Source organism: Delphinus delphis, chromosome 3, assembly GCF_949987515.2.
Source record: "Delphinus delphis chromosome 3, mDelDel1.2, whole genome shotgun sequence".
Taxonomy (NCBI): domain Eukaryota; kingdom Metazoa; phylum Chordata; class Mammalia; order Artiodactyla; family Delphinidae; genus Delphinus; species Delphinus delphis.
Window position 1 is genome coordinate 163761322 of NC_082685.1, and position 10647 is coordinate 163771968.

Sequence of the window (10647 nt, forward strand, 5' to 3'; positions counted from 1 at the left end):
TATAGAATAACTGTTCTTCTCTCTTAATGTCTGTATGTAAAATGAAGTGTTCAGGGCTAACGAATTTCTTGCATCTGGAATGATCCATGAGACACCAAGCTTTGTCAGGGCAAAACTGGCCTCGATAACCATCATTCCTCATTTGAAGTCTGGCGTTCAGTGCTAATACTTTTGTTTCTCTTTTGCTTTCAGCTCAAAATACTGGAATTTCAACTTTGTATAGGAATTCATATGGTGCGCCCGCTGAAGACATCAAACATAACCAGGTAAAAGAGAGGTAGCACGTTGGTGTTTGTTTCTCCCTTCGACTCCTGTGAAATATCTTGGAAGTGTAAAAAATAAGTTAGTTTCTATTTAACATGCATAAAAAAATGGAAAAAGAAAATAACGGTCCCCGCTGCTCTCTGCTCACGTGGGACACAGCGTACACGTGGGTGGTGGCAGTCATCAGAACAGCCTCAGATTTGAAAGCAATCTTTTGTTTTTTTGGCGACATCAGGTGTTAGTTATGGCAAGTGTAAGATGCTGGTTACTAGACAAATTGTCTAATTACTAGACATGGATTGAGTAGCTCCTGTAACCCAGCCAATTCTTATTTGGAAGAAAGCATTCATTATACATGACAGTTACTAATATCATAGACACATCAAGTTCAATGTAAACAACTGAATAGAAGGCATGGTGTTGTGCCTCGCCGCTCAGGCTAGTGGGGGAACAAGCAACAACAGCATCACCTGGGAGCTTGTTAGAAACACAGAAGAGATGCTTCTCTGGCCCCTAACCCTAACCCTAACCCGTTCAGGGTCTTCTGCATCCGAGTTGCATTTTATCAAGCTGTCTTGGTGATTCATGTGGATGTTGAAATTTGAGGAACCCTGGCTGGTAGATACTTAAAAGAATCCATCTGTGTTTTTGCGTGTGTTTTATTTAGCAAATATTCGTTGAAGGCTCGTTTTCTCTCTGGTTCTAAGGGGAACTATAAAAGCAAGAAGGCACCGCCTCTGCTCCTTTACTGATGAATAACCTCATACTTTTCCTTCCCCATGGTGGTCATCACAGAAAGACTGACATTCTTTATAACTCTTGGCTACTGGTAATCGTTTCCAGAACTGGCTTCTGCTGACGCTCTAGATTCCTGCCATGTGTCATGAAAATAGTACTGAAAAGATAAACCTGAAAGCTGTTTACTTGATCACAGTAACCAGATGAAAGTCAACATGAAAGGGAAATGTGTGTTTTTAATCAGTTCTCACCACCCAGCAGGGCAGCATCTTTGAAGAGGAGAGGGACTCCCTTCCAGCAGGTAGAATGTCTGGCGCAAGACTGTTTCTAAGGGAAGAGGGAGGAGGACACAGTTCTGGTCTTTGCTAAAAGCAAAGAAGTCAGTGAATAAACAGAGGGGCATGAGCTCTAGACAAGAGGTCACCAGGGGTGGCCCCCAACTATTTGCAGATCAACATGCCTACCCAAACATAAAGGAAAATGGAAATGCCAACTCTATTTATGGAAATCAATGCTTTTTCTTCCAGCAAATATCAGGTACAGTGAGCCAGTCGTCTCCAGCTCTTAAAGATATTTGTCAGGATATGATAGGACCCTGGTTTTGCATCCAAGAGCATAAAATCAGTCTTCAGCTTCTATAGGTCAAGAGAAGCTCATCACCAGAATCAGCCTGTTCTACGTCAGCCTTTATCTCCAGGGAATCCCACTATTGTTGGCAATGAAGAAACACCCTGGTGTGACCCAGGGGTCCTTGGCATCGCACAGTGTGGCTGCAGTACATTCCAACAGACTGCTTGCAACCTAGGTTTAGAGGACAGTCCACAATGGTTCTAAGAGGCACATTCTCTTCACCCAAGCCTATTCTGAGCATTTAAGAAAATTGGAATTAACGCACCAAGATGGCATCCCTGCCCCGAGAGAGTGAGCACAGCCTATTGTATGCAGCCTTTTCATTCTAGGGCCTCCTGGGCCCTAGAATGAACTCGACTCAACCTCGGTGTGAAACATCAAGGCCACGGTGTCTCAGGTGGATGTACTGAAACTCACTGTGGATGGAGAGCAAGCTCTGAGCCACTCGTCAGCACAGGGGAGACGTTGCAGGCCGACCCCCAGCAGAGCTGAGTCCTGTGACCATAGCTCAGTGCCATCATTATTCCCTCAGCTGGTCCAGCTGAGAGAAGGGGGCAACTGGACTGTTAACTCCATTCTAATATCAAGCAACATTTTTGAAATGTCCACCAGAGAGAGTTGTTTTTTACCTAAAAAATTTTTTCCAAGAAAATCATTATGACACTCCAGTGACTTGAGAAAGTAATAAAAGTTTTACTTGTTTTGGACTCTGTTATCAGGATACACTTTGACTTTACTTACAGCCTTCCCTCTTGGGAATTCGGTAAAGGAAGACCATCCTGACCATTCAGAAAAGCTGGCCATTTGCTCCTCTTCCAGATGGGTGCTTCTGGAGATGACCTTGTAAACAGCATCCATGGTGTGGATTTTCTGCCCATGTGAGCATGGTTGGTTATCACAGATGGCTTTTGTTTTTGGAACTTTTCTGGGCTAAAAGCCACTTCACAACCTCATAGCTAGTAAATGGCCAGCTTGAAAAATTTAACCGGGAGGGATGTGCTGGGGTCCATTCGGTTTCGGTGTCAAAGCTGGGCCTCCTGAGCTTTGCAGAGGAGTCTGGACAGGGATTCATCTTAGAGAAGAAGTGATTCACCGAGGGAAACTAGTTTCAGGGGGATCTCTGGGACGAGGCAAAAGACAGTGAGATCTGAAAATAAGGCAACAGCCCTGGATGCATGGCCAAGCAAGGGAGGGGCCAGGGCAGGAGGTGGGAGGCGGGCTTCTCCTGACTCAGCAGAGAAGCAGCCAGGCAGCCTCGCAGCTGTGGCACACCCCACGTGACTACCTGCCACTCCAGTTTCGAATCAGTGAATTCCGAGCATAAGGACTCCTAGAAGAAACAACCATTCGTGTGAAATAAGATTTGTGATCCTCGGTTTTATGTTTGGGGTCACAGATATTGTTTTAAGAGTTAAGTACTCAAACCCTTCAAAAACCCTGCCGAGCTTCTACCAGTCTATCCCACACTTATAAAGAAAAATAGCTTATTTAACCGTATCCCGCTGGCAATAGGATTTTTGTTCATAAACTAGAAACAAAGGGTTTTGGTGTTTTGCTGACTGGTTTTCAAATTATTACTGACAGCAATAAAAATGGCATCTTGAGTTCCTCAGTCTGGCTGCCAGGTGGAAAGGCAAATAAAATTATCCCCAGAGCTGAGGAAATTGGGATTCAAGGAGGGTAAGGGTTCGCCCTCAGTCACCTGAAGAAGCTCGGAAGAGGCAAAGACTCCAGCCTGGGTCTTCTGTCCTCTTGTGCCATGTGCCCTCCTGTATACCACTGGTTCTCAAATTTGAGGGTGAGTCAGGATCCCTGGAAGACTGTTAAACATAAATTACTGTGCCCCAACCCCAGATGTTCTGATTCAGTAGGTCTGGGATGGAGCCCAATAATTTGTACCCCTAAAGAGTTCCCAGGCAATACTGATGCTCCTGGTCTTGGGACCACACTTTGAGAAGCACTGATCTTCACCACGGCTTCATTCATTGTATAATGATAACACCCTGAGTCTTCAGCTTTCACTGTGCAGTAGACTTTGAAGGTCTGTAGTGGGCGGCTATTTCCCTTGTGTTAGGAATACGTTCAATTGGTGGGCAAACTCAGTGAGGAATACAAAGGAGTCTTCCATCAGCGTGCTACAGGGGTGGGAGCTAAGAAGGAGCAGCGTCCTTTATAATTTACACTAAACATTCTGCTGCTGAGGAAAGCTTTCAGCAAGGATGACTCTGTGGGAGCAGAAGCCACAGGACGGAGTGCCGAGAGTGTGGACCCCCGTGATGGCCATGTGAGCCAGCTGGTGGCACCTGCCCTTCCCAGAGAGGACACTGCCTTACGCAGAGCAGACAACAGCCTCAGGCTCCTTGGATGTGTCAGGGCTCCTCTGGACCACAAGAGACTCAGATTCAGAATACACCACTGTGGGATAGGAGCATCATTCCACCTCCTTTACAGAAGTCTGGCTTGTCCACACTGTATGTTAAAAAAAAAAAAAAAAAAAAAAAAAAAGCATTTATTTTAGCTCCTCTATGGGAAAGGCTGGTATTGGGGAGCATTTCACCTGCCTAATCTTGAACACTGTCAGATAGTCTCTTAAAGTAAATGACAGAATACAGCCAACATACCTCTGCGGTGAATGCATCTTAGCAGCCGACATCCATACCACTGGGGCCAGGGAGCAAATTTAATCCCTTCAAACACAGCTGTGCCACCATCAGCTCTTCTGGGTGGTTCGTTCACACAAATTCTCTGAACTGCAGAACTCAACCTGAGAAGGGGTTGATATGGGACCTTATGAACAATACAAATGAGCTGAAGAAGGTAACTCCTGATATGAGACTAAAATAAGCTTGTGCTCAACCCAAAAATGTCCACCAGCCAGAGAGAACATAGCAGTAGTAAGAAATTTGAAACAGGCTTTGCCAGAAAAGGAAAAAAAGAAAGAAGCAGCCACCGTGGAGGAGGGCCACGATCCTCGTAAGTAGCTTCCCCTGAAGACCTCCCAAGCTCTAGCACTGCCCCTCCCCTGGTTACTGAGACCAGCACAGAGAAGTCAGGCCTCATCTTGGTTTCCTTTGTCCATGGCCTCCCTTCTCATCACAGGGTCTGGAGTCAACTCAGTGAGGCTGCCTGCCCCCCGAGGTGGAGCCACCTTGGCTCAACAGAGACTGTGCTCCTGTCTCAGAGAGAACATGGACTTTGGAGTCAGCCAGGTGTGCATTCACATCCCAGCCTCACCCCACCAGGAGCCATGGCATCCTGCACAAGTTTCTTATCTTCTCTGACCTTCAGTTTCTTCATCTATAAATTGGGAATTGGATAGATAAATGGATGGATGGGAAGGAAGGAAGGAAGGAAGGAAGGAAGGAGGGAGGGAGGGAGAAATTGAGAGAGAGGAAAGGTGGAGGGAGAGAAGGAGGTAGATTAGATAGATAAATAGGTAGATGATAGATGGATAAATGGATGAATGGATAGATATACAGACATAGACATGCATCCATATATGTATGCATATATACATATACAAGAGTAAACAAAGAAGAATTTGTTACATGTTGAATATAGAGCCCACTGAAATAGAGCCAGTAAATTCTAGTTCCGTCCCTGTGTAATTTTTCCAAACCTCCCAACTCTAATACTTTGTATGCTCCACACTTGGGGAACAGCACCGAGATGGAGCGGAGAAGTTCCACGTAACGCTCAGCTCTTCAAAGACCAGCAAAGGGCACCTTAGCCTATCCCAGTGATCAGGTACACGTGGTCTTAGCAATGTTTAATTGCAGGTGTTGAAGTTCCGAATGTCCCCCTCATGCCCAGGCTCTTAGGCTAACACACATTTACACTCTGAGGACTTTCACAGGTAGACAGAAACCTCATTCATTCAGCCACCACTATCTGGAAGTGTGAGGCCACCTGGATGGCAGCTATGATGAAGTTCACCACTTCTTTGAAGAGCAGGTCGATTACTAGTGTAAATCAATGACATATAAAAGAGGGAGTTTCGCTTACCTGAGAGAAGAATTACGGGCAGGCCATAGAAGCATTCATTCACACACAACGTGCTAATTACAAATCATTATCTATCAACTAAGACCAATTCCTAGAGGATGTTTCCATGCTGAACCTTAGTTAAATTAGTAGGGAATTACCGAGTCCACTGGCAGGTGATCAAACTGTGCTTTTTTAGGAGTGTTCCATCGTTCCCCCCAGACCTCCTGCACAATCATTGCACTCGGGGAACTTTGTGGATGCCATTATGCAGTGGCTGTGGGAATGGTCCTTCCCCCATGCCTTGGGGGTATCCTCACTTTGGGAGCGTGATGCTTAGGAAGGGACCTCAGAGGCAGTGGGAAGGGGATAGCTAGGCCCTGACATATAAATGCTAGTTATCAGCCTATGAACACTGTCTGTTTTACTGTCCTTAAAGCAAAGCGGAGGGAACTAACTAACTAACTAAACTTCACGTATCCCGAAGAATCCTGTGGTCCCTTTAGCCCCTAAAGGCCCCCTACATCAGACAGTAACCTGCAGAGGACAGGAATGGAAATGGGGGACACTGAAGTGGGCTGGGGGACATTGGACAAGTCTGAAGACCCCTCTCCCCTAACCAAAGTCTTCATAATCCCACATTATTCTCGAGTCCCATCAATTCTCAATTGAACCAAGTTAGGAGATGTTTTGGTTCTCCAGAGCATAGAGTATTTGAAGTGGATTCCCTCTTCTTCTCACATGCTTCTCTGTATCCTTCTAAGGCTGTGGTACCTGGTCACTTAGGCAGGTGTGATGGAATGGCCCTATTACCGGGAAGCCTCCATCCTCCAGAGAGGTATTGGTCACAGCCCTCCGAGCTGTCAGGAGGATGCCCAAGTGACCATTAGACCTTGTACATCTTCACTTTCTCTTTGTCTGGGATTACAGCACCCAGGTGTGATGGAAAAAATGCAGGAAAGATGACTATAAATTACTTGTGTTCTGTAGTGTCTAGTGTATACCTCTTTAATTTGAAAAAGGTTAACTAGTAAAATGGTTCACCTATCATGGCAGTTTTGGCAATTTCTCAAAAAGGTAAACATTGAATTACCATCAGATCCAACAATTCCACTTCTTGCTACATACCCCCCAGAAATTGAAAGCAGGGATTCAAACAGATACTGGTGCACCCACATTCACAGCAGCGTTATTCACAATAGTCAAAGGGTGCAAATAATACAAGTGTCCATCAGTGGATAAGTGGATAAACAAATGTGGTCTCTCCATACAATGGAATATTATTTAGCCTTAAAAAGGAAGGAAATTCTGTCACATGCTACAACATGGATAAACCTTGAGGACATGATGTTAAGTGAAAGAAGGGAGACCCAAAAGGACAAATACTCTATTATTCCACTTCTATGAGATACCTAGACTAGTGAAATTCATAGAGGTGGAAAATAGAACGACGGTTGCCACAAGCTGCGAAAAGAGGGTGGGATGGGGACTGAAGCTTAATGGATACAGAGTTTTTGTTTGCGATGATGAAAAAGTTATGAAAATGGATAGTGGTGACGGTGGCCCAGGCGACGAATTTACTTAATGCCACTGAAAACGATTAAAATGGTCCATTTTATGTTATGTATACTTTACCATAATAATAATTTTTTAAAAAAAGATTACCTAGAATGATAGCGCATGGACTCAGGAACCAACTTGAAAAAGGAAAGTCAATCAGGAGAAGCTCGATACTGGTAACCGCATGGAGGATGTTCGGAGCCTTGACTTTGAGAGAGGGTTGAGCGCATCGGCGGCGGGGGAGGACGGGTCAAGGGCAAATGCGCTAACCCAGGTGGATCTTCTTTTCTGGGCAGGTTTCAGCACAGCCAGTCCCACAGGAGCCCAGCAGAAAAGACTACGACACCTACCAGCCGTTTCCGAATTCCACGAGAAACTACGACGAGTCCTTCTTCGAGGACCAGGTCCACCACCGCCCTCCGGCCAGCGAGTACATGCACCTGGGACTCAAGTCCACGGGCAACTACGTCGACTTCTACTCTGCTGCCCGTCCCTACAGTGAACTGAACTATGAAACGAGCCACTACCCCGCGTCCCCCGACTCCTGGGTGTGAGGCAGGCAGCACCGGGAACAGTGCATGTGCATGCAAGACCACAGACATTGCTATTTTTCTTTTCCCCTGCAAATTTAGTTTGTTAAAGCCTGTTCCATAGGAAGGCTGGGATAACCAGTAAGGAAACATTAAGAGCTATTTCAGAAAGCTAACTGAATCGAACGTTAACTTGAAAGTCAATAGAAAGTGATCCTCAATCTGACCTTGTACAACACCTTTCTAGCGCGGGCTGGAGAGTCTAAAAAGTGCTTTCCACTGAATGTGGCTGAAGGCAGCACAGAAGGCGGTCGGGGTGACGGTTGTAAGCACAGAGGCACGTGGTTCACACACTTCAGAGGGACGGCTTCTCACGCTTTGTTTACTCTTCATCCGTTGTGATTCTAGGCTTCAAGTTGCACTCGGGTTCCTCTGTACAGCAAGATGTTTCTTGCCCTTTGTTAATGCATTGTTGTAAAGTATTTGATGTACATTACAGATTAAAGAAGAAAAGCGCATTGTGTATATTACACCAATGCTGCGGCGTTTCCTCATCTATGGTTCTAAATATTGCTTCAATTTCAAACTTTTGAAAGATGTATGGATTTCCAGTTTTTCTTTTCTTTCTCGCAGTATGTTTTAACAGAAAAAAAATGGGAAAAAAGGAATATTTAGCAGTATTGTTCGTTCTGATATGTGAATTTGTTTGTGGCAACTAAGCAAGGCATTCAACAGTTTCTGACAATTAACATCCATCATTCCACACTCCTTGTCAACAAAGTGCTTTTTCACTGCCTAAAATTTTAGATGTAGATATTTGAAATAGATTTTTTCATTTATACCAGTTTTCTTTATGATGATACAGTGTTAAAAGAAAATAAATTACAATTGATCTGTCATCCATATTTGCTAAGAATGTCTATTTCCAAGGACCTATCTTACAAAACACACATTCTACTCGTGTGTCTGTGCGTGTGTGGGTGTGTGTCCATGTATGTATAAAAATGACCTGTGTGAGATTTTATTTGGATAGAAGCTATTTCATTTGCTGTTCCTCTTGTACAAACTTTGTTTTTGGTTTCTAGTATGAATGTACATCAGCCGTTCCTTTTGTACTCTATCTATACTTCTGACCATCTAGTGACTCAGGATATTAGGCCAGTGGAGGTAAAGTTATAGGATTCTCACACATTCACGCATTCTTGGATACCAACCCTTTCTACGGGCCCATTTCCTTCCATGTTTCATGCCCTCAGAACATGATAAACCATGGCCAACTCAATAATTTCACTTTGGAGCCAATTACTTGAAATAGCCACAGAAAATGTAAACTGCTCGCCTTATTCCCCCCAAACTCTTTTGTTCGTGTGGCAGGGAGCAGTAGACAATTATGGATTCGATTATTAAAACTGAACTTGAAGCTAATGGTAGAATAGTTGTTAACAGAGCTAGGAAGTAAGGCTAACCATTCAAAAGAACAGGGGCTGTGGGTAAATTAGCTTTGCTCTTTAGATGCAAGTGACTGAGGCCAATAGGTGCCTAGTAAATGTTAACTGTTCTTGAAAAAATAAAACATTAAATAACAAAAGAAATTGGCTGCCATCTTCCTTTAAAACTTTCTCCCCTTCGCTCTACGTAGTTTAATTCAGCTCAAAGTCTAAAATTCATGGTTCTTTCTCCAAATTTAGCAACAACCAAACGATCTCTTGTTCATGCATATCTGTGCAAATGAGAAGCTCTTTTCTAGAGCAGCGTGGTAGACAGATATTTTCATATGAGTTGTCCTACAGTTTCTTACAAGTTGGCCCTTCTCGCCCTGTTTACTATAGGAATACACATTTCTGGGTCCCCTCCCAGGAATGCTCCAGCCCCTAAGAGAGATATAAATATGTAGCTTTGAGGACAGTGTTTCCACTTCATTACTGTCATAGAATGAAATAGTAAAGTTCATCAAGGCAGAGATATGGTACAGACATGATTTGTCCATAACCAAATAGCTGGTTTAACTTTTCCAAAAGTAAGGAGTAGGACTCATTCTCTGGCTTGAGTTGTGCAGAGGGAAGTTAATGCATGTCAAAAAGTCCTTGTCCTAGCAGGAGCTTTATATTTCCTCTGTGACTTTGAGTCTGTGCAAGTCCAACATTTGCAACCCTTGAAGACCAAGGAAGTCTCTGCTGCCTGTGCTTTTTTTAAGAACACCTGGCACCAGGCTGACATGAACGAATTCAGCCAGAAACCTCTGGAAGCAGAGTTAGAGCTAGGAGAAAGTCAATTAAAAGTGTTCATAGTTACTCAAGTTGATTCTTTTATCCTTTTCATACACACGCACACATACACACACGGAAGTAAGAAGTAGGGAGAGAGAGAAATGACAGATGGTGATGGTGGATAGATGATAGATGGTAGATAGATGATAGGTAGATGGTAGATAGATGATAGATAGATGATAGATAGATAGATAGATATAGATAGATATAGATGATGATGATATATGAGATAGACACATGATAGATAGGTAGATGATAGATAGATATAGATAGATATCTATAGATAGATGATAGATATAGATAGATATAGATATAGATGATGATGATATATGAGATAGACAGATAGATGATAGATAGATAGATAGATAGATAGATGAGGTTTTATCTGAACTGTGAAGTGGCCTAAAGCCATCCCATCTCCTTGGCAATAAAGGTTGATCAATGGGTGATTTATTATTTATAACACGTGTGCCTGGGACAAAAACCGAAAGTGGCCAGAAGCATTGTTTTGGCTTTCATTGTACCGAAGTGACCAAGTGTGACCCTGTCCTCCTAAGTGGCTGCCTCTTGGGTCTACAAGAGCCTCCAGATCTTGGATTTTCTACTGAGATTGGAATGGTGTTTTTCAGAGGAAAAGAGGAAAACAAAGAAAATAGAAAATTTCTTTTTCCTCT

The 10647-nt window shown here is 43.7% G+C and overlaps 1 protein-coding gene across 3 annotated transcripts in view; it reads left to right on the plus strand.

Moving 5' to 3' along the window:
• Positions 1-9287, plus strand: part of CTNND2 (catenin delta 2) — a 937337-nt gene extending 928050 nt beyond the window's left edge. For all 3 annotated transcript variants that reach the window (XM_060009660.2, XM_060009661.2, XM_060009662.1), the window contains 2 exons: positions 193-266; positions 7473-9287. In XM_060009660.2, coding sequence (XP_059865643.1) covers positions 193-266; positions 7473-7730 — 332 coding nt within the window. In that variant the 3' untranslated portion in view covers positions 7731-9287. The remainder of the gene's footprint in view (positions 1-192; positions 267-7472) is intronic.
• The last annotated feature ends 1360 nt before the right edge of the window (positions 9288-10647 follow it).